We start from the raw sequence: 25,085 nt of genomic DNA, 5'->3' as shown, positions 1-25,085 counted from the left end.
CCTCTAGGATGCCAACTTGGGAATCCCACAACTGACCAACACTTGTCTTTGTTGTGACCATTCTTCCCACATGCAGTACAAGTCTCCTCACTACCTTTGCTGTACATAGCTAGTGGTTCAGCTTCTTCTTTTACAGGTTTCAAGATCTCTCTCTGAGATTCTTCCTGTTGTAATGTACTGCAAGCAGTGTCAACAGAAGGCAGTGGACTCATCATAAGCAGTTGGCTTCTCAATGCTGCATAGGTCTCATCAACTCCATTCAAGAACTGAAACAGTCTCTGCTCTTCTTGCAGTTGATTCAGTTCTCTTATGAAGGCATTTATCTCTTCTGTCATGGTTGTAATAGGTGGATAATTTTGTAGGGACTCTAGTTCTTCCCACAAGCCTCTCAGATCTGTGTAGTAATCTGTGATGGGTTTGCCATGCTGCTTAGAGTCATAAATTTTCTTGTTTAGTCTGTATTTTCTGGAACCATTTGTCACTGAGTATCTCTGGTCAAGTTGAGTCCAGATTTGAGCAACATTTGTTACAAACATAATAGACTTTTTGATGGATTCATTCACATTGCCAATAATCCATGATATTACCATACTGTTACATGTATCCCAATGTTCCTGTTTGACTGCATCACTAGGATCTCTTTTAACTACACCAGTTAAAAATCCTAACTTTCTCTTAGCAGCAAGAGTGATTTCCAAAGATCTTTTCCATGACCTATAGTTAGAAACACCTTGAAGCTTTTCTACTATGACAGAGTTGCTACCATCAGAAGGGTGAAGGTACAGAGGACTGGTGGTTTCTATAGTAGTCATATTTTGATTATTTCTAGACCTAGATCTAGGCATATAACAGTAATCTCAAACTATTTAAATATGAAAAATCGAAGCTTTAAGCATGGAGCAATTTCAGAATACTATCTAAGAGCATAAATGAAAGCAAATCATGGAAACAGAGGTGTTTTTGAGCTCAAACCTGATGCTCTGATACCATGAAGACAAGTGCAACATTTCCAGTTTGCTAATATTGAGAGAGATTGCTCCAAGCTTTTCTTTCATTCATTTCATCATGCGGCTCAATGAGCATTACAGCAGCATATATATGACAACCCTAGACATTCTTCCACCAATAGAAACTAGGACACCTATCACTATTCTAGAATCAACCTAGAAAGAAACAAAGTTACTGCTAAGCAAATAAACAGATGACAGCAAGGCAAGTAAAAACGGCTACATAGTACAGAATCACATGTTCTGATTTAGGAGCTGCTGAGTTGGCTTGGGAGCACACCAAAGTTCACCTGCTACCATGTATACTATCCTCAATATGATCTCTGTCTCCCTCTCTAGAAAAAAGCACTTGGCATTTTGAATTATATACACTATAAAATTATGCGTTATTAGAGATGGATTAATTTTGAGACGGATACTATAAGCATCTCAAATTTGAGACGGAGTACTAAAATTTTGTCTTTAAATTAAAATTGAGATGAGATTATATATGGAGTTTCAAAAATTCCGTCTTAAATTTGTAATGAATTTTCCAAAATTCCGTCTCAATTTTTTTTGGAGATGCCCTCCGTCTCAAATCCGCCTCTAATCATCATTTTGATACAAATTTGGACTATTAGAAATGAAATTCAATTCTTCGTCTTTAAAAATTAATTATTTTGTAGTGATATAATTTGGTTGGATTGGTCCATTTGACTACTTATATTAAAATAAAGTATAATACGATGTTTAGATAGTGAACATTATTTTCTTTTAACATCCTAAATTATTATTTAAAATGCTAAGTGATTCAATAATGGGCGTTAGTAGTTGAGAGAGGTTCAGAAGAAAAAAAAGGTTTGAACTTCGGGCAATCCAATCTTTTAATAGGGGTGTTTGTTTGAGAAAATGATTGGAAAAGACTAAAGAGGCGTGAGTGAAAAAAGCTAATTCTGAATAAACTTCTACAAAGTGACGAGATTGGTTAGTAGGTTACAAAAAGGTTTGTAATATTTATTGTAAATGACTACTCAGCTACTCTATATAAAAGTTTCTCGTACCTAGGAGTTCTCAAAATCTATCAAGGGTTTTCAAAATTTTCTTCTACCAATGTCGTTATAGGTCATTTTTATACAACAAAACAACGATCAACAATATACTCTGTAATAACAAACTACCTAAGGGTTGACTTAGGCTACGTTTTGTATTATTCACCATATTTTTACTTATTTAAGGAAAAATAAGTCCAGACAGATAAAATAAGTTTAAGAAAAGTTAGGGTTAACCAAATACAACTTATATGGAGTAACTAAAATAAGTTCTAATAAGTTCATATCAGATAAGTTTATCAAAATAAAGTGAAAATCAGGTGAATAAAATAAACTCTTACCCGGGCCTGGTTTTCACCTTATTTCAGTACCTTATTACTTATTTCAAATCAGATCAAATTAGAAAAAATAAGTTCAAATCATTTATAATAATAATAATAAATAATAATAATAATAATAATAATAATAATAATAATAAGGAATAATGGATTCTAATAATCCAACCTTTTTCGTTTCTCTTTTACTAATCCCACGTATGGCATTTTGTTTTTGTAATAATCCAACATTTTGGACATATTTTCTTTTAATGGTCCTTTATGACCGTCCACCTAAAGAACGAGTTAACTTTTTATTTTATTTTTAAAATACTTTTTCACCCACAACTTCACCCACCAACAATTATCCAGATCATGTCAAGATCAGAACTGATCTATCCAGATCATGCTAAGATCAAAATCGATCTAGATCGATCTATCCAGATCATAATCGATTGTTCTAGATCATGTCCAGATCATAATCAATCTATCTAGATCATGTCCAGATAATACCTCATATGATCATATCAAAACCGATCCTAAATCATGACTAGGTTAGAACCGATCTTTCCAGGTCATGTACAGATCATAACATATATGCCCAAATCAAAATCGATCTATCCAAATCATGTCTAGATTAGAATCGATTTGTTAGATCATGTCTAACTCATAATCAATTTGTCTGTGTCCAGATTAGAACTAATCTATCTAGATCATGTTCAGATCGAATCGATATGTCTAACAGATTTGTCCATATCAAGTCCAAAACATAACTCATATATTTAGATCAAAATCGACCTGCCCAAATGTTGTCCAGATCATAACTCAAGTGTTTAGATCAGAACCGATCTATTTAGATAATGACTAAATTGTCCATGTCTCCAGATCATGTCCAGATCAGAATCGATCTGTTCAAATCAGAACCCATATGTCCAAATCAAAATTGATTTGTCGAGATTACGTGCAGATTAGAATCGATATGTCCAGATCATGTCTAGGTCATAACTGATATGTCCAGATCAGAACTCATATGTCTAAATCAAAATCGATATGTCAAGATCATGTCCAGCTCAGAACCGATCATGTCAAGATTAGAAATGATCTATCCATATCATGTCTAAATCAGAATTGATGTATCCAAACCATGTCAATATCATAACCCATATGTCCACACCATAATTGATCTATCCAGATCATGTTTTGATCAGAACCCATTATTCGGGACAGAACTAATATTTCAGATCATGTCCAGATCAAAACTCGTATATTCAGATGAAAACTGATATGTTCAGATCATGTCCAGGTTAGAACCCATACATATGTCCATATCTGAAATAATTTGTCCAACTCATAACCGATAAGTGCAGAACATGTCCAGATTTCAGAGATGATATTTCCAGATTATGTCTATACTAGAACCTGGATCAGAACCGATATGTCCAGATCATGTCCAGACCAGAATCGTTCTGTCCAAAACATGTCCAGATCAGAACTGATCTGTCCAGACCATAACCGATATATCTAGATGATGTCTAGGTCTATCTAATATAAGGAATAGTTAAATCATGAGCAAAGTCAAATAGATAATGTGTAATTTTAATAACAATATTATAAATATGAATAACATTAATTTTACCTGTAAATCATTTATTATTAATAATTTTGATTTTTATTTAAATCCTAATTTTGAAAAATCATATCAGACAATATTAGATAAGTTCAGTTCAGATCGGATCATATTATATCAGTTCAGATTTGACCATATCATATCAGATAAAAATAATAACTTTAAATCATACTCCCTTCGTATTTTAAAAAAGAGACACACTTTCTTTAAATGACCATATTTTAAAAAAGGTACAGTTTCCTTTTTGACATGCTTTGGTCTCCACTTCCTATTATATTAATATTTCTATCTTTTTTGTGGTCCCCACACTTACTCACATCATCTTTTAACTATAATAAATAATTCATCAACTATCCCACTTTCATCTTATTTTAATAAATTCAACTCACTTTTCTAAAACTATGTGTCGATCAAAGTGTATATCTTTTTAAAATACGGAGGGAGTATCAGAAAAAATAAGTTCATATCAGATCATATTATGATAAATAAGGTGAACTAAATGAGGTTTTAATAGAGTTATTATATTGTTAGATACAGTTCTTATCAATAAGTGAAGTTGATCGATTCCTAATAATAGTAGTTTGTAGTAGCTAGATTCTAGTAATCGAATATTAACATTTCCAATAATGAACCTTTAAGCCTAGTTGGCAATTGGCATAATAAGCATGTTCACTTTATGGTATTGTGTTGTAGAGAAATTAAGGTGGTGGCCAAAAGTTCCTTTGGCTTAAAACTAAGGTGAAAAGACACCTCGATGATGTTAATTAGGAATAAAGTGAATAATACTCCAATATTGAAGAATAAATTAAAATTATGAGTGGTTAGATTCTTTTTTTCACATGAAAGCAAAAGGTACCATTAAAATAGACCAGAGAGTTGGAATGTTGTAACTTAATCATTTTACTAATTAAAACGTAAGTAATTGGGTGTTATGAATTGGATAAGATCGTCCAAGTTTTGTATTATTGGGTCAAATAGTTGCTTAGATTCGCCACATAAAACGTTTGACATTTATATGAAGTATTTGTATGTACTGATGTTGCCGCGTTGTATATATGCGGGGTCTAGCCTCAATAATGCATAATATGCGTGGCATAGAAATATTTAAAAGGTGTGTAATTACGTACATAAACAAGTTGGACGGCCGTAAGTTTAGTACTTCCTCCATTTCTAGATAGTTGCAAAACATTTTTAAAATGAAAATATTACAATAATTGCAACACGTCTAAAATAGAAATATTTTTTTACCTAAAGTTACAACTTTACACCTAAGATGAAGTAAGTAATAGGAATAAAGTGGTTGTGGCCCCACTCAAATACCACTTTCTTAATTACCGTGTAGAGGGGTATGTTGCAACAATAAAGAATCGGAGGAAGTACTTCATGAACTGATGAGTATCCACGGAGTACTTTGTATGTTGAATTAAACGGTTTTTTTTATGAAATACCCGAGTTTTGAAAAATTCACCAACTGTCCTTTGAGTTTCCCTCATACATAAAATATCTCTATTTTAATACTTAATACCCAAATATCCCTTAATAACGTCATCAATCCTAATTAACCTAATTAACACTTAATGAACAACTAAACCCTTAGTCAAACCCAGCCATTAACCCCTAACTCACCCATCCATTAACCCACTAACCCGCCCATTTTTTTCTTCCTTTCCTTCTTTCTTCATTTCTTCCCCATCCTACTGCTGTCTTCCCTGCAATCAAACCTAGAAAATTGACCAACTAACCCCTTCTTTTCCTCACCACCACCACACACCGCCACTGACACCGAGGAAGAAGGAAAGGGCGAGCACCAGTGACTTGCGTGGGTGAGTATGGGCGAGCACCGACAGGGGGGATTCGGTTAGCATCGACGGCGTGCGACCGGCGAAGCCAGATCTACATCTGGTGGGCGAGGCGAACTCAACAACGAATCCGGATATGCTTTTTTCCCTGCAAGGCGAGGCGCGCGACCGATGGTTGAGCGATCCTAGACGCATGTGAGTATGGATCTGCATTGGGTGGGCGCGCGTGACCGGATATGTTGCTTTGTTTCTCGCAACGATCTGGACGTGCCTTTGGAGCGCTCGTGCACGTTATGTGCTCTGGCGAAGGCCTGGAAAGGGCAAGGGTGTTACTCGTGCAGGCTGGTGGCGATGGCGGTGGCGGTGTGTGGTGGTGGTGAGGAAGAGAAAGGGTTAGTGACTCGGTTTTCTGGGGTTCATTGTAGGGATGGAAGCAGTAGAATGGGGGGAAAAAGAAGAAATAAGGAAAGGGAGAAAAAGTGGGTGGTTAGTGGGTTAATGGATAAGTTAGCGGATGAGTGATTTAGGGGTTTATGGGTGGGTTGGTTGATTCATTAAGTGTTAATCGTGTAAATTAGGATTGATAACATAATTAAAGGGTAAGTTGAGATATTAAGTATTAAAAGGGGGTATTTTATGTAGTATGAAAACTCGAAGGGCAGTTGGTGAATTTCTTCAAAACTAGGAGAATTTCATGAAAACACCCTAAATTGAAATATATTGGTTTTTTTTGGATTTGTTGGTACTAACACGAAAAGTGGAAAAAACAAAAAAAAACATCAGAACTCCTAAACCCAGGTCTTAATTAAAGTCTTAATTAAGAGTTTACACTTTCATATGATCATTATATTCTCCTTCAACATGTTTGATTTAAGTGATCCTTGAGATAAGTTAAGAGGGTCCAAGCTTCATAGGCCAACTTACCAAAACAATAGATAATTGTTGTTTAATTATACTCCGGAGTAATATATTTAGTACTACTTAGGCCTTAGCTAATTGGTAAAGAGAAAATAAAAAAATTGACATCATCTAAACAAACGAAAAAGAACTAGCAAAGAAAATAAACAATAAAACAAGTAAATCTATTATGGTTATAGCTAGATAGGAATTCGAGCAAATTTGAGTCTTCGCAGCAACTCTTACTACTTACTAGGTTGTGTGCCAGCTGAACCTGAGACCAGCCAACCTTGTAGACAACACAATTTTTGAAGGATATTTTCATGTTACGAATCTTGTGGAGTATCCATTTCATTTGAATGTTTTGATTTTGAAGGTTGTTTCCTACTCCGTATGATGGTGGAGTGTGTTAAAATAATTATTGACTGAAGCAATATCATTAGAAATATCGTACATAGTAAAGAATCCAATCTTGAATTAATTTACAAGTTCACATTGAAATTTGAGAGGAGACCCAACGATCAACTCATCCATGTCTATCGCGTGATTGTAAACATACGGAAAACGTGTTGTATTTCTTCATACATAACATTCACCTGAATCTCTCTTGAACATAAATTGGCCTTTACAACAAGACTCCCTTTAATGATTTTCCAAAGGAAATGTTTCCATTTTGGAAGGATGGGAATAGATCAATAGACCAAAGTGTTTTTTTTTTATAGAAATCCTTGAAGATCGAGGTTCATATATTATAGTCTTGATCCAATTATTGAAGGTAAGCGTAACCAGATTTGAGTGCGAAGTTCCCGGTTCGGCAGGCCAAAATAAGAAATCTGTTTGCTGAGAGTCAAGTAATTATATTGATAGAATCTTACGTGCATCATTAGACTCAAAACACTCCCATACCTTCACATCATTCCATTTTCTTCCGTACTTCATAAGAAAGTCAAATACCTTCCAGTTTTGTGCATTTACATGTAGCACATTTAAATAACGGCAACTTTTGTGTAAGACAGCCTTACCGGAAAGACCACTTTGATTGTTTAACTAATTGATTCCATTTCTTAACTAATTGGTTACATTGCTTAATTAATTGATTCAATTGCTTAACTAATTAATTCTTTTGCTTAACTAATTGGTTTCAGTGCGTAACTAATTAGTTCAAGTGCTTAACTAATTGGTTCTATGGATTAACTTGTATGATACCAATGTGGTCTTTTGTGTAAGACCGCCTTATAGAAAAATTTGTACTGTATTATTGATGAGTACCGATTTTTGTTGCTGGCTTAAAAGAACGCAATTCTAGGAAATAATCAAGCTTGCCACTTTTTCAATCATGAACTGAAAATATTTTTCCCTATTATATCAATAGGAACCCCAAAATGAGGTTGAAACTGGTCAACTTGGGGCCTAAGGAGAATAGTTTTAAGCCTGATACCAATCTTCAGTCGTACACAGATTGTTCGGGCTAAACTTAACAAAAGATTTCTGCAAATTAAATTAAGCCATTAGACATAAAATATCGTAGAAACGTGAAAGAATAGAAACCAAATTTCAAGTCCTTCATCCGCTGCTTTGAAGAAAACCATAACGTTGTATGCGAAAAACAGATACTTCGTATGAAATACAAGATCCACAACGGAACATCTTATGGTAACGTTTGTGAAACAAAAAATGAATTAAATTCTCTCCTTAGTACTATGTATTTCTTTTAAAAGGATTAAGGGAAGAGTCTATACCAAGTTACCAACTTAAGATCACATCGTAATAGGGGCCAACTCTCAAACTACATATATGTATTTGATTAATAACTAGTTTTTGGCGTCGGGCGATGTCCCGAGTTACTACATTAGTAACAGTCGTATTTACTTAATTTTTTTTTTATTTTGTAATGATATATAACATGAAACATGTAATAACTTAGTGATAAAAAAATTATTGTTTAAATTCAAGGTCGGAGGTTCAAACCTTAAACAAATCATATTTGACATTTTTTAATATATAGTATAGATGACGTACAAGTACTTCATAATTAATTATCAAAAAATAATGAGATACTTCATATTATCATTAACTACAGAGTATTAACAATGTAATATTGTAATGTAATACAATGTAATATTATTGTTACCATAGTACGGAGTACTATTTTAGTTGGTAAAAAAAGAGGTGTTGTATATGTGTATTATTAACCAAGATCTAATTTGTGGCTCTCTTGTGAAAATATCATGATTCTAACAAGCGCACGCGCGCACAAGAAGAAAAAAATAATAATCCAAATGTCCATTTGCATGATATTTTTTATATTTTTTGATGGAACAATTACATGATAATAGTGTAATACAATAATTAATTAGTCTATTTATTGTATCACTTCAAAAATTAGTATCCACATAAATCAAGTTATATATAGGATGTCGGCCTCCTTATCCGAGTGTGAGCGTAGATGTGTGCCTAAGTAGTTGCATACCGCATACGTAGCGTGATAAAACAGTCTGCTAATCTAGTGCACTTCATTTCATTCTGATTTTCACTTTTTAAAAAAAAAACTTAAATGTATTACTCCATCTGTCCCTTAATACTCGCACCGTTTTGACTTTTCGCACTATTCACATAATTCACTTTGACCCTATTTTATTTCTAGTATATGAAAACAAATGTGAGTATATGATATATTGTTGGCTTCATCTTAATATATATTTTCAAAATATTAATATTTTTACAAGTTTTTATAATATGTAGTTAAAGATATTGGTAGTCAAAGTTGTGTATTGGCAAGCGTGCCAAGTAGAAACGGTGCGAGTATTAAGGGACGGAGGGAGTATAACTTATTTGTATTATAGATGGTACTCCCTACGTCCAAGAATACTCGTACGCTTTATCTATAAAGTCATTTCGAAATACTTGTCCGGTTTCTATATTTAGCATATATTTGTTCTATTTTTAATTTTTTTATCTCACTTACATAAGGTCACACTTATATAACTAATATCATAAAAATATTAATTAAAAAAGTGAAGGTCCCACTAATACTTGAGTGGAACTAATTTTTTCAACTTATCTTATTGGAACTTATTTGGAGAGCCCCTTCCTACGCATTGGGCGGAAAAATCTAGCCATCCATCGTCCGAGTATCGAGGTAAGTGAAAATAAAATGTTTGGGCTCCCAATTGATTCTCAATTGGGCCACTAAGTCCAAAGCCCAATGGCTCTAAACAACAACATCAAACCTACCAATGGCTATTCAGCCATCCATTAAGGCCCAAGGCCCAATAACAATAAGTGACCTATGGGCATTTATTATGCAAACACTATAAATAGGCCGCCAAGGCTCACACCTCAAGGTACGTCGAATTTACCGCCTTAAGACTACTCTTCTAGAGAACTTCTCTCTAGAATCCGAGCATCATTCTTACTTAGGCATCGGAGGGGCTTTCCTCGGAAACACCCCCGAGGCTAGTAACTTTGCTATTGTGCAGGTGAATTCGGACTCCACTCATTCAAACAAGCAAGATCTTCAACACATACAAAAGGGCCTTCATTCGAAGCCCATTGTTTCCATCTTTACAACACCGGAACAATTTGGCGCCGTCTGTGGGGAAGAACACTTCAAAGCCTTTGAAAGACATCAACCACCTCTTTCCGCGAAAATGGTGAATGATGTTGTTAACAATGACGACGATATGATGGTGCGGTCAGATTCAGAATCTGACCAAGAGGGGCACCCTCAATCGATGGCGAGGTCACAGCCAAGCAGAGCTACGACCGCCACAAATGCAGGACCTCCGATTCCAACTAGGGAAGAGCTCACTGCGGCCATGACCATCATGCAAAACTTCCTCTTCAATGTGAAGCAGCAAGGACTGGCAAACGACCGCAGAGAAGAGAGGAGGACCAGGCGAAGGCTGAACGAGCCACCCAGTGCGGAAGTGTCCAGACCCGAACGAGAACTCCTTCCCTTGACAGGAACACACTTGACGTCGAGGTGGACGGAAAGCACGTGGGACACCCAAAAAAGGGCACAACAGCAACCAGATTGGTTTGCGAGACCATCGCCTACTCCAACAGCTCTCCAAAGCGAATCAACTACTCGTAACACTCGGATCCGAAGCTCGGTGCTCAGCAGGTTGAGGCCCTCGGTCCACTCAAGGTTAAGACCTTCGATCCACACGAGACTCGGGGTAGGTGAGTCGAGCAGATCTGGCGAACGACCCGAGGTCAGTAGCCGAGAAAGAAGAAGAGACAGGAGGCATGATCGAACCCCTAGCCCCCATCGTACGCCCGAACGTTCTAATCATAGAACCTCGGCAAACGAAGGCATCAGGGCTAGACTCGGGAAAAGAATCATGACTCCTACGTCATCCCCTTTCTCGGACGAGCTAATTATGGAAGAAATACCGAAGGTAAGACTGCCAGCTCACCTAACCTACAGCGGAATCACAGATCCGAGGGATCATGTCATCTCCTACGAGCAGCAAATGTTCTTGAGTCCCTACTCCGAAGCATGCTGGTGTAAATACTTCCCAACCACGCTAACCGGAGTGGCGGGAGAGTGGTTTAGATCGCTGCCGAAGGGATCGATCAAGAGCTGGAAAAAGCTGAAAAAGATATTCTGCACACAGTTCGTGAGCAACAATCGCCCCGAGCGAACCACAGCAGAACTGACCTCAATCCAACAAGAAAGAGACGAAAGTCTGAGAGAATTCATGGCCAGATTCATGAAGGAATCAACAAACATACCAAACTTGCAGCCAGACGTGGCCATCTTCGCCTTGAAGCACGCGCTCCAGGAAGGGAAGTTCCGTGACGAACTCTCAATGAAGAACCCCTCCAGAATAGCTGACATGCTCCAAATGGCTGACGCGTTCATCAGAACCGAAGAGTTCAACAAGGCCGCTGCAAGATTGAAAGGATCGTCGGATCCGAGAGACACAAAGAATACCCAGAGCAAGCCCGAGGGTAGCTCAAGGAAGGGGAAAGAGAAAGTAGGAGCTAGAGAGATGAGCCCGAAGAAAGACGGGAGAAGGGGTGAACTTCAACCCAAGTACACCAACTACACTCCACTAGCTCTGCCCCGAAAGGAGATATTCAGCCTCAACAGAAATGACGAAAAGTGGAAACTACCTGGGAAGCTCAAGTCCAACCCAGCTCGGAGAAACAAGAACAAATGGTGCGAGTTCCATGATGACTTCGGTCACCATACCGAAGAATGCAACTCGCTGAAAGACAACATTGAGGACCTCGTTCGCCGAGGCTACCTGAAACAGTACTTGTTAGACCGAAGGGAGGAAAAAGAAAAGGCCGCAAGCGGCAAACAACACGAGCAACCCCAGAAAAGGGTCTACGAAGCAACAGGGCACAAGAAAAATGACATCCTAGTGGTGTTCGGGGGACAGAAGTCTGGCCAGGCCAGCAAAAAACACCTAAGAGCCCTCTCCCATCGGGTCAACTTCAGCGCGGTGGGAGACAACCAGCCACACCCCCCGAACATGACCTTCACTGCTGATGATTGCTTCGGAGTCCAGTACAAACATGATGATCCTCTGGTCATCTCCATGGACCTCAATAACCACAACGTACATCGAGTATTAGTCGACGGAGGAAGTGCCGTCAATATCATCTTCAGAAACTGCTTCGAGCAGCTGATCCTCGAAGAGCCAGAGGAAGCACTGACGAAAGTCAGTTATCCTCTGATCGGATTCAACGGATCCGCAGCTATCCCTCGAGGAAAGATCACCCTGCCAGTCACAGTGGGCGAAGGCCAGGCAGCAAAAACCCTTCGGGACGAATTTTTGGTGATGGACTGCGACTCCGTATACAACGTAATCATGGGGAGAACCATGATTCACAAGATGCAAGCAGTCCCCTCCACATACCACCAGCTGATGATATACGTCTCGGATGCAGGATTCGCCGAACGAATCAGGGGTGATCAAGAAGTGGCGAGAAGAACCTGCCACACTGCTGTCCGAAAGCCCAAACTAGAGGACGGCCCCGAGGAAGAAAAAGGAGCTAAGGGAGAGGAAAGCGAGGCAAAAAGAAGAAGAGCAAGCACGAGCAGCTTGTCTCCCGCAGAAGTTGATGCTCGCCCCGAAACCCTATCTCCCGAACCAGATCAAGAAATGGAGGATATCTTCCTCGAAGATAATTCAGACAGGAGCGTCCGAATAGGCAAGGGCCTAAGCTCGGGGCTCCGAATCGATTTGATCCGACTACTCAGGGATCACAAAGACATCTTCGCATGGTCAGCAGCAGATATGCCAGGGATAAATCCGAAGCTGATTTGTCACAAGCTGGATGTCAACGCTGAAGCTCGGCCAATCAAGCAAAAAAAGAGAAATTACTCCTCGGAGAAAAACAAAGCCATCGCCGAGGAGGTTAAAAAGTTGCAAGAGGCCGGATTCATCGAACCATGCATGTATCCGAAGTGGCTGGCCAACGTGGTGATGGTCAAGAAAGCGAACGGCTCATGGCGAATGTGCGTAGATTTCACAGATCTGAACCGAGCCTGCCCCAAAGACTGCTATCCCCTGCCAAGGATAGATCAACTGGTTGACTCCACCAGCGGCCATGCACTGCTCAGCTTCATGGATGCCTTTTCAGGCTACCACCAAGTATTCATGCACCCCGATGACAGGGCAAAGACAGCGTTCATCACAAGCGCAGGAGTGTTCAACTACAAAATGATGCCTTTCGGCTTGAAAAATGCCGGAGCCACCTACCAGAGGTTAGTTGACCACGTCTTCGCCGACCAGAAAGGGAGGAACGTGGAGGTCTACGTGGATGACTCCATCGTAAAAAGCATCAAGGAGGAAGACCATGTCAAAGACTTGGCAGAGACCTTCGGAAATCTGAGGAAATACAGCATGAAGCTGAACCCAAAAAAATGCGTCTTCGGGGTGAAGTCAGGGAAATTCCTCGGATTCATGGTGAGCGAAAGAGGAATTGATGCGAACCCAGACAAAGTCCAAGCGGCATTGGATTTACCCGAGCCGAAGACCAAGAGAGATGTGCAGAGGCTAACCGGCAGGTTAGCCGCACTAACAAGGTTCATATCAAAAGCCTCGGACAAGGGAGCCCCCTTCTTCAAGGCACTGAAACCAAAGAGCCTCCCCGGAGGAGAAGCAGAACCAGTCAAGAAAAAGGGGGTCCCGAGGAAAGTGGATCCCGAACTGATATGGGAACAGGAGCAAAAAGAAGCTTTTCAGCAACTCAGAGCCCACCTAGCTCAACTGCCGACACTGGCCAGACCAAAGGAGGGGGAAACCCTGTACCTATATGTCGCAGTTAGCCCTGGAACCGTCAGCGCAGTGCTTCTTCGGGAAGAAGAAAAGAAGCAACAGCCAATCTACTTCACCAGCCGAACACTTACAGGAGCCGAAACCCGGTACCCACTCATCGAGAAAGTCGCATATGCAGTAGTGGTAGCTGCACGAAAACTGAGGCCATACTTCGACTCCCACCAGATCACAGTGCTAACTGACCAACCGCTCGAAAAAGTACTCGACAAAATAGAGAGGTCAGGAAGATTGGCTGCCTGGGCCTTCGAACTATCAGAGTTCGGCATCAAATATCAGCCGAGGACAGCAATCAAAGCACAAGCATTGGCAGACTTCTTGGCCGAGTGCTCATACCAGGAAATGTTGGATGATACGAAAAGCACTTGGGAGGTCTTCACTGACGGATCTTCCACAGTAAACGGCTCAGGGGCAGGAGTTGTACTAATCCCCCCGACGGGGAAAAGCATAGAATATGCATTGAAGTTCGGCTTCAAAGCAACCAACAACGAGGCCGAATACGAGGCCGCAATCGCAGGGATAGAGCTTTGTTTATCCCTGGAGGCCGAACATGTTCGCCTCAAAACTGATTCCCAGCTTGTAGCCAACCAGATCCGAGGGGAGTATGAGGCCAAATGGCCCAGCATGACAGCCTATTTAGCAAAGATTAAATCCTTAACGTCAAAGTTAAGATCCTTTGAAGTCATCCTCATTCCCCGAGGACAGAACGCGCAAGCAGACGCACTGTCAAAACTCGCAAGCTCGACACTCATCGACCTAAACAGGTCGGTCCACGTGGAAGTTCACCAGGAGAGAAGCATCGACTTGCTACCCACCACAGTATGCAGCTTACGTACCGAACCGAGCTGGATGGACGCAGTAGTTGCATACAAAGAAAGGGGAGAACTTCCTGAAGATAAGCTGCAAGCGAGAAAACTGAAAAGATTCAACAGATGGTTCATCATCAGCGCCGAAGGAGAGCTCATGAGGAAATCATTCTCTGCTCCGCTGCTAAAATGTGTGGGTCCAACAGACGCTGACTACATCCTAAGGGAAATCCACCTCGGGATATGCGGAAACCACATTGGAGGTAGGACATTAGCACATAAAGCCCTTCGGGCTGGGTACTGGTGGCCCACTATGGTTTCCGAGGCAAAGCAGATGGCAAGGAAATGCGAGAAATGCCAAAAGTTCGCACCAGCCATCCATCAACCAGCTCAAGCCCTACAATCAACACTGTATCCCTTACCATTCGCACAGTGGGGGTTAGACATCATTGGTCCCTTCCCCTCAGCGACGAACCAGAAGATGTGGTTGATTGTAGGAGTCGACTATTTTAGCAAATGGATCGAAGCCGAAGCTGTCTCCTCCATCACCGAACCTCAGGTCCGCAAGTTCATATGGCAGAACATCATCACAAGGTTCGGCATACCAAGACTGATGGTCTTCGACCACGGGAAACAGTTCGACAACACCCCGTTGCAAAAGTGGTGCAAACAGTTCGGCATACACCTAGCATACTCGGCAGTCTGTCACCCACAAAGCAACGGGCAAGCCGAAGCTGCTAACAAACTCATCCTCAACGCACTCAAGAAAAGAGTCGAGGATGACAAAAACAAATGGTTAGAAGAGCTACCCGGAACGCTATGGTCCCTTCGGACCACTGAAAAAGAAGCTACCGGACAAACACCGTTCCACCTTGTATACGGATCCGAAGCTGTAATTCCTGTGGAAATCGGAACAGAAAGCCTGAGGATCCAGGCATACAACAGGTATGATGGGCTCCAAGGAGAAAGCAACAACCAGCTTCTATCCGAAGCTCTCGATCTACTGGATGAAGCTCGGAACGATGCAAGGACACTCAACGCAGCCTATTTGCAGAGGGTCAACAAGCATTACAACCGAAGAGTCAACGCCAGACCCCTAAAAGTCGGTGATCTAGTACTCAGAAACGCCGCCTCGGTTCAGAAAGGACGGATCCATGGCAAACTCTCAGCCACTTGGGAAGGACCATACATCATCCATTCCGAAAAAAGGCCAGGCACGTATATGCTGAAACAGTTAGATGGAACAATTCTGAAGAACCATTGGAATACCGATGTTCTCAAGAAATATTTTGTATGATCTCTGTCTGTAAACCAAGTAAGTTGTTTAATGAGAAGAGGAAAGCCATTGGCACCATGTGTTTCATTAAACTTATCTCTACATTTATTGTCCCTTTATATATATATGCAGCCTCGGATCTGATCAATCCGAGACCAAAAACAGGTTGACTTTGCCCATTCCTTGATAAAATGCAAGAAATGACCAAATCATACACTTCAGGGAACCGTCCAGAATCCTCGGATTCGCGGTACCCTAATAAAATTTGTTCGCAACAAACAGTCGCTCGAATCAAGTTATAAAACTCCGGCTCAGATCCACGGATCGCCGAAGGCATAACTAAAGAGGCAGACTAGCGATCTCTTGCCCAGGTTTCCGAACCACAAGAGATCGGAAGAACAATCCAAACCTCTGAGCAGATCGACGGATTTGAAGAGTTTGGAAACTAAAGAGTCTCTTAGCAGATCTACGGATTTGAAGAACTCGCAAAACTAAAGAGTCTCTTAGCAGATCTACGGATTTGAAGAACTCGCAAAACTAAAGAGTCTCTTAGCAGATCTACGGATTTGAAGAACTCACAAAGTCAAAGAGTCTCTTAGCAGATCTACGGATTTGAAGAACTCGCAAAACTAAAGAGTCTCTTAGCAGATCTACGGATTTAAAGAGCTCGCAAGATCAAAAGGTTTTTAGCAAGTCTACAGAAAGAGGAGCTCGAGAAATCTACGGATTTAAAGACCTAAAAATTGCGAAAGCACAAGTTGAAAAGAAGCAGCCAAGTAACAAACATTCATTTTTTATTCAATATTTGGGGGAAGTACAAACACATCGAAAACCTCAAAAATTGAAAACAAAATGAAACAAGTTAAAATCGGCAGCCATCAACAGACAATACCGGCCTACCGAAGTACTAAAGAAAGCAAAAAGAAATGAGTACAACGCAGCGCCGAGGCAAAAGGGGGAAAAGCAAGCACATATTCGGAAGTCCTCAACTGGAACCGACCGACTCTGAAGAAGACGACTGCCCGAATCCCTAACTCTTGGGAGTCTCAGAAGCGGCCCCTAGGGGAGCATCCTTCGAAGAACCCCCAGCAGTGGTATCACCTTCGGAAGTTGCCTTCTGGGACCGAGCCTCTGCAAGAGCAGCTTGGCGTTCAGCTTCAGCTTCATCTCGATCAGCTTGGCATTCCACCAAGTGGTCCTCGGCCTGCATCCATAGAGGAACTTTCTCGTTCCAAGGGAAGTGAGGCATGTGCTTCGCAAACATGCGCCGAGCACCCAGGATGCCGTTCCAGTACTGCTCTCTACACTGATCAGCAGTGTAGAGGTTGACTCGCTCCTGCTCCAGCTTCCGAATATAGTCATCTTTTTCCCGAAGCTTCAGCCGAAGGACAGGCACCTTATCAGCTTGCTGCTGGATCAGCTCCCGATGCTGGACAAAATGGTGGAGCCTTAACTCCGCCTCTGTACGCTCCTTGTCGGCCGCTTCAAATTTAGACTTCATCTCCTGGAAGAGTCTATCTTTTTCCTCAAGTTCGCTAGCGAACTTAGCGGCCATATCCTTCTTCTCCTCAGCAAAGGAAGCGATCTTCTCAGCATCCTCTTCAACTCGGAAGATGAGCTGGCCAACCTCGGTCCCGATCTTCTCAGCAGACTCTCTAGCCTCGCGACTATAGTGAAGGTACAGCTGCTTGAGTTCCGTAAGCTCGGAGAGGAGTTGCCCAGCCTTCTGGTCCAAAATGGGAATATCACGAGCATAAGCCTCACGATATTTCCTCAGTTGTTTCTCCTCAACCGAGCTACACTCGGAAGCGAACGAAGACCAGAAAACAACCTGGGAACGAGAGAAAGATGAGCAAAATAGGAAAAACATAAAACAAAAACACAACTCAAAGAGAAAAATCTAGCAAATTACCTCGTTCAGATAGTACTGGGCCATCATTGCCGGATTCCTCTCTTCGGCCCCAGGAACCCTCCACTGCGGGTTAGCACGAAGCAGATTCTCCCGAGCAGCCTCGGGGCCCACCAAGGATCCCACGTGAGCCAAAGGGTCCTCTCCCAAAATCGGAGCCCTGGCATATCGAGCCATCGCCTCCCTTACTTCTTCGGGGATCCGTTTTAGCGGAACATCCGAACAGGGATCAGCATGGATCAGCCTATCCAGGGCCGAGGTAGAAGTAGAACCCAAAGTCGAGTGGCGCCTCTTCCTCGTCAAACCTTGCTCGGGCTGCTCCTCCTCTCCAGCAGAGGGAACCTCCTTCTGAACCTCGGGGACCGCAGCTTCGGGGCCCGAGAGATCTATCATCTCCTTGTCTGGACTCTTCTCCCTCTCGAAGGGAAGATCAGCAGACTCCTTCTTCTCCCCAGCTACCTCAGGGACATCCGAACCAGGAACAAAATCGGCTTCAATCGCCTCCATCACCTCGGTGATATCCTGGATTTCGATCCCCAAAGCAGCAGATGGTTTAAGGGGAGAAGGGATGATATCTTCCTCGATCAGCGGCTGATCCACGGCCGGCGGTTCAGCAACCACCACACTCTTTAACTTCTGCCCTGGCAAGGGCATGAAGTGAAGAAGATTCTTAGGAGGAGGCATGACTTCCGAAACTGCTTCCTGCATAGCAAGCATTCAAAGATTAGTTTCCGAAAAGGGGAGAAACGAACTACAAAAACTCCAAGTCAGAACAAATACCTTCTCCGAGGGCTGAGAAGCCTTCGCTTTCTTCGGATGCGTGGAAGGCCTCAAAAGAGTGCTACCCTTCCTTTTGCGTTGATCCTAAAAAGGGGAGACCAAGGGTCAACGAATGTAAAAGAAGAAAAAGGAAGAAATAGAGAAAAAAGCGGGAAATACCCGGTTCCTAGATAAAGAGATATCTATCCGAGCCGGAGATGAAACCGAAGGAACGGCACGCGGCACAGCGTCAGTCCCAGGACCCTAAAAAGATGGTCCAGGACCAAGACGTTAGCCGACGGCCAACCGAAAAGAAAAAGATAAACAGAAAATCGAGCCTATAAATGAACACTCACCGGATCCGAAGTCGTCTTCAACTCAGGAAGCACAACCTTCACAGGAACAGCTTCAACAGAAGAGGCGGAATCCCACGGATCAGCTCGAACTTCGGATATCCGAGCAACCCCCAAAGGAGACAACACGTAATCCTTCAGACGAGGATTACGAGGGTTATCTTTTCCGAACTTGTACTCGGGAGCCGGGTCGTGAATAGTCTTCAAATCCAAAGAAATGCCCAACTTCTTAGGATCAATGCAGCTAAAGCCGTACTCTGCAAAAACAAAGCACAAAACATGTCAGCAAAACGAAACAGGAAAGAGGACAAACTCACTGAAAAAACGGTCTCAGCCGAAAGACACCTACCCCTGTCAAAAATCCTGCTGAGACCGGCGACAGCAAGAATGTCCTCCCTCAGAATGTAATTGAGATTCGGGAGCCAGCTAGACGGCAGTCGGTGGTTATCCTCTTGAGCCAAGAACCACTGGAGGAGGTCCACATAGTGGCGATGGTTCCGATCTGGAGCCGCCACACCCCTCATATCAGGATCAGGAGCCACGAACCACTTCGGAGGACGATAAAAGTTGGGATGCTTCGGATCCGTCGGCACACGGACGAGCAACCACTCCGTCTTCCAATTGTGGTCAGAGCTAAGGTAGGGGTACGCCGTGATGTAGTTCGGATCCCCCCTCTTTCGGGACTTCTTGTTGACAATGGTCCACCAACCATACCCATCACCCTTGGAAGCATGGTTGAGAACCAGATCGTGAAGATCCCGAAAAATAGCGACAGAGCAAGGGAAATTGACGAAGTCACACACCCATCTAAATCCGATTATGTGCCTCATAGATTTGGGTGTGAGCTGGGCCAAACTAATGTTGTACGACACCAAAACCTCGGATACGAACGGATCCAAAGGAAAGCGGAAACCATTCTCCAAATGGTGAGTATACACGGAAATGAACCCCCTCGGTGGATGAGTCACCCGAGGACGCTCTTGTTCAGGAAGCTCGCACCAGTACCCCAAGGCATGCTGAATTCCGTATAGCTCCTCGGCCTTCCGATGATAATTCCCTAACTTCGCTTCCACCAACCAGTCACCGCTGACCGATTTCTCCAACGGACCGTCGATCTGCGTGGTCTCATGCAAAATTGAGGCATACTTGCCCTTCGGATCAGCTTCCGACCAATGAACTGGAAACTCGGAGTAACGACGACGAACACCCGAAAAGCCAGCTCTCTCACCAGAGGTTGCACGTTCATCTTCGGAAGCATCCCAACCAATCGAACTCTTCTCCAACGGCCTCTCCGAAGGTCGACCCCTCGAAGATTTCGGTAACCTCCCCGAAGGCACGTTCTCTCTCTCACTAGAGGAGCCAACAACGAACTTGTTTTTGCCCCTATTCTTTGCCATGGTCGCGAAATCTCGATCTAGGGTTTAGATTGAGGGGTAGAAGGAAGAACGAAAAAAAAAAAGGAGAACTCAGAAACAAATTACCTTTTTCCGAAGCGGAATTCGCCGATAAAGCGAACAACACAAGTTCCCGAAGTCTAAAGTTGGCCGAATTTCGTAGATCTGAAGAAGCAAATTGCACTGCGATCGCCGGAATTTAGAGAGAGAATGGGTTTGAAATAAGGAGTAAAAAGTTTAAAAGGAGCAAGGCACCCAGTATTTATAGAAAAGAGAAAGGGCGCATCAACTTCCTCAAACCCACGATCTCCATGACACAGTACAATTCCCAACACTTGTCATCAATGCAAATCATCCCTTTTCAAAAAAGAGAGGGAACTTTCGGACTTCTGGCAGCTGGAAACCCACCCATTTAATTCTAAATGGACCGGGTCTGGGGGGCATGTTGTTTGGGCTCCCAATTGATTCTCAATTGGGCCACTAAGTCCAAAGCCCAATGGCTCTAAACAACAACATCAAACCTACCAATGGCTATTCAGCCATCCATTAAGGCCCAAGGCCCAATAACAATAAGTGACCTATGGGCATTTATTATGCAAACACTATAAATAGGCCGCCAAGGCTCACACCTCAAGGTACGTCGAATTTACCGCCTTAAGACTACTCTTCTAGAGAACTTCTCTCTAGAATCCGAGCATCATTCTTACTTAGGCATCGGAGGGGCTTTCCTCGGAAACACCCCCGAGGCTAGTAACTTTGCTATTGTGCAGGTGAATTCGGACTCCACTCATTCAAACAAGCAAGATCTTCAACACATACAAAAGGGCCTTCATTCGAAGCCCATTGTTTCCATCTTTACAACACCGGAACATAAAATAAACAAATTAACCATTGCCTAAGAAAATATTAGTGGTCCCACTTTGTATAATCCGTCCTTCGTCGGCAGAACATTATCATTAGGATATGAAGTAATTATCTAATAACATGCAGGAATCGTAATACTTTCATGTAATTAAGGTTGTCTTCTTCTCAAATGCAACTTATTTAAGACATCTGGCAGTCTTAACACTTGCGGAGTATGTTTATTCTTAAACCCCATCATTGCTTTGTGTGGTTGTTGTCTTAACTTTGGTTCTTATTTCTTAAGTACCATTGTCTTGGTTTTCTTTCTGTAATTAGAAAAGATTCTTAGAGTTTCATTTGGGACTTCCTTAAATTTTGCGTACGTATCACGCAAACTAAGAGGGAGAAGAGGCCAATATCTGATATGTATTTCAAGATACATATCACTCCATTAAACGACAAAATAGGAATAAGGCAAACATTAAAACAAGTGTCATTTTTTAAAGAACAGATGCAATTTTTCAAAAACAGATGCCATTTTGGAAAAATTGATGCCATTTTTCAAAAATCGATGCCATTTTTCAAAAATCGATACAATTTTTAAAAAATGGATGCCATTTTAAAAAAATAATAATTTTATCCTTTAGCGTTTGTCTTTAGCCTATTTTGTCGTTTAGTGGGGTGATATGTATCTTGAAATACATTAATAGAGTATAAAACTAATATTGGGGCCTTCAACCATCAGATATTGATTTATACTTCATCCTCAAACTAATGACCATTGCACTAGAGTTTAACCAACTAATTAACAAAATTCAATCTTAAATCTTAAGTACTCTCTACAAAAGTTTAACCAATTAATTAAAATTAAACTACAGTACTCCGTAGTTGACATCCCACATGATTTCTTTATAATATACATCATAATAATTACTCTCGATATAACCAACATAAGTTGGTGGAGTTGGTGGGGAACTCACCTTGTGACTTGGAGGTCACAAGTTCGAGCCCCATCATCTGCGAATTGTTTGGGAGTGGCTCAAGCGATGACCTGCGGAGATGGGCTGGTTAACCTGTGCTAGGTGCTGGTTCGGTTAAGGCCCCTTCTTCCTTTTTTTTTTTTTGATGGAAAGCCCCTTCTTCTTACCTATTGAAAAAAATAAAATTACTCTCGATATTTACTACTTCGTATTAAACAATGATGATTAATGCAAGACTATTGGTGACAATTAAAAACAACGGATTTTTCATGAAATACTCTTGAATTTTGGCGTAATTCACCAAATGTCCATTGACTTTCAAAAATTCATAAAATACCCATATTTCAATACTTAATGTACCAAATACCCCTATTTCAAAACCAAATACACCAAATATCTTTAATGACGTTATCAACCCTATAATCAACCAATTAACGTCTAATTAACCCAGTTAATCCCTAATTAACACCCCTAATCATTCCACACATTAACAAACCTAATTGGTCAATCCATTAACCCAATAATCCACTCATTTATTTTATTTTCTCTTTTTCCTTCCTTCTTCCCTTTTGCCATGAAAGCCACCCCTGGCCTTTTTCTTCCTTCTCCTACCTTCTTCCATTTGCAACATCGATTGTGCCGATCAATAAGGTCTTCATCTCCTCCACAATCACAATCGTCTCAGAAATCGCCCCACCGAAAAACCCTCCTCTTTTCTTACACTCACACTTCTCTGCCGCCCTGCTTTTCACCAAGGCGGTGTTGACTTTCACGGCGAACACCACCGTTTCCTCCGCCGTAAGCGGGCTACTAAGTTTCTTCAAAGATAAAGCAAAGTAAAGCTGCCCGGGTTGAAGATCCTCCTCCACGAACAGTCACAACAATGCCGTTGCTATTGAGGTCGATTCACAGGATGGCTAGATAACAATTTTTTTTTTTTGAAATTTCGAAAAGATAATATATGAGCAATTAATTTTTCATTCAATGGTTAATATTACTCCAACTCTACCTTATAGAGTTAGTTTAGAACCTTAGAGGATCCAAAAACCTTCTTTAATGTGTTTCTTTCCATATTATATATCCACCTACATTAAAAATTGAAACATATGATTCTTACGCAAAACTCATACCCAATACTTCAAGTTACTAAAACAATTAACACTTATCCATTCATATACTCCTATATAGTCCTATGATCGAAGTATGCCATGGTAATTACAACTTACTACGTACGTACAAGTATAGGTCAAAAATCCAACTTAATTATTAGCTATTCATGGCGAAATTTATATTTAATCCTCATTCTTCTCAAAATTTGAGAGTTACGACATTTTTTTTCCTATTCTGTATTTTTTGACAATTCCGTCAATAAGAATTTTAGTTAAATGATATATTCTGACCCTGAAGACTACATATAAGAAGCTACTCTGTATTTGTTAATGCAAAATGAAAATGTTTTAGTTATTGTTTTTGGTCAAGAATGCTAATTACTCCGTATTTCTTAGAACTTAGAAGTAGGCAAATTTGCCAAATACAACCTAATAAAGTTCTCTTTTTGCCAATTACAACCTCAAATTTCTATTTTTGCCAATTACAACCTTAAACTTGTACATCTATTTTAAATTACAACCCGAAACCATTTTCCGGCAAAAATCACCGGAAAATGATGTCATAACATTATTAAAAAAAATTATGAAGTACAAAAAAAATATATTTTTTCGACTATTTTATTTTTGTTGTTTTAATTCTTATTTACCGATTTAATGTTTTTATAGAAAATATGTAACTATTTTTTTTAATAACATTATGACATTATCTTCCGGTGATTTTTGCCGGAAAATAATTTCGGGTTGTAATTTAAAATGGATGTATAAGTTTAAGTTCGTAATTGACAAAAATAAAAATTTAAGGTTGTAATTGACAAATAGAAAACTTTATTAGGTTGTATTTGGCAAATTTTCCCTTAAAAGTATAATTTTGGTGCAACTAGCTAGCAGATTCGTTAGAGTGTACGCAAATATCATTCAGAATATTCTCATGTGATTTTAGTCCTAGATATTTGTTCAATGTTAAAATAAGGTCTTAGGAGTATTTTATTGTTAGGGGAAAAAAAATAAAAAGCTTAGATATTTTTTCAGTCATTAAATAAGGTACTTTTACATTTCATTGATGATGTGATTGTTCCTTCTTTTTATTGTTCTATTTACTTAGATATTTTTAGATATTTGTAGTTTTGTACTATTTGGCTAATCCATTCGTTTCAACCAAATTGTCTTAATTGACTTTTTAAGTTAAATTTTACTCCGTACAAACTATTGACCATAATTCTTATACTATATTGTAGTGTAACATATTTTGTGGGAAAGTGTAAAGTTAAATGTTTAGTATTTTTAAGGGGAAAGGTAACAAATGTTTCGTTGTATATTAAACTAACAAAAAAAAAAAAAAAAAAAAAATCAAACTTAGGATGTGTTCTATTTACATGATTTTCACGAATTTATCTTATCTGAACTTACTCGAACTTATCTGAATTTATTACTCCGTAAAGCTTATCAAAATTTATTTTAGTTATAAATTATAATTAGGTAACCTTATTTTTCATAACTTTATATTATCTGATCTTATCTAAACTTATTTGATCTTGTTTTTTTTCCTGAACATAATAAAGCCAAAAGCTATCCCCTGATGTTACAAGTTTTTTCATTTCCTTTGACGCATTTATCCATGCATATTTTATGATTAATATCACTAATTCATGTTATCTCTAAAAGTATTTATTAATATTTGAGATAGAT

The 25,085-nt window shown here is 40.5% G+C and overlaps 1 protein-coding gene across 1 annotated transcript; it reads right to left on the bottom strand.

Annotated features, from left to right (window-relative positions):
* Positions 1-17,936: 17,936 nt before the first annotated feature.
* LOC130468060 (uncharacterized) lies at positions 17,937-19,337 on the bottom strand. The gene is made up of 4 exons (XM_056837566.1): positions 19,077-19,337; positions 18,901-18,984; positions 18,742-18,825; positions 17,937-18,663 (listed from the first exon to the last, which is right to left on the bottom strand). The coding sequence occupies exon 4, from the start codon at positions 18,643-18,645 to the stop codon at positions 17,953-17,955; it is 693 nt and encodes a 230-aa protein (XP_056693544.1). The 5' UTR covers positions 18,646-18,663; positions 18,742-18,825; positions 18,901-18,984; positions 19,077-19,337; the 3' UTR covers positions 17,937-17,952.
* Between the last annotated feature and the right edge of the window lie 5,748 nt (positions 19,338-25,085).

This window comes from Spinacia oleracea, chromosome 2 (genome assembly GCF_020520425.1).
Source record: "Spinacia oleracea cultivar Varoflay chromosome 2, BTI_SOV_V1, whole genome shotgun sequence".
NCBI lineage: Eukaryota > Viridiplantae > Streptophyta > Magnoliopsida > Caryophyllales > Amaranthaceae > Spinacia > Spinacia oleracea.
This window is presented reverse-complemented; position numbering and strand designations above follow the sequence as displayed.

Coding starts and splice junctions, on each gene's coding strand:
- LOC130468060 (XM_056837566.1), bottom strand. CDS start 18,645: ATGCCTCCTCCTAAGAATCTTCTTCACTTCATGCCCTTGCCAGGGCAG.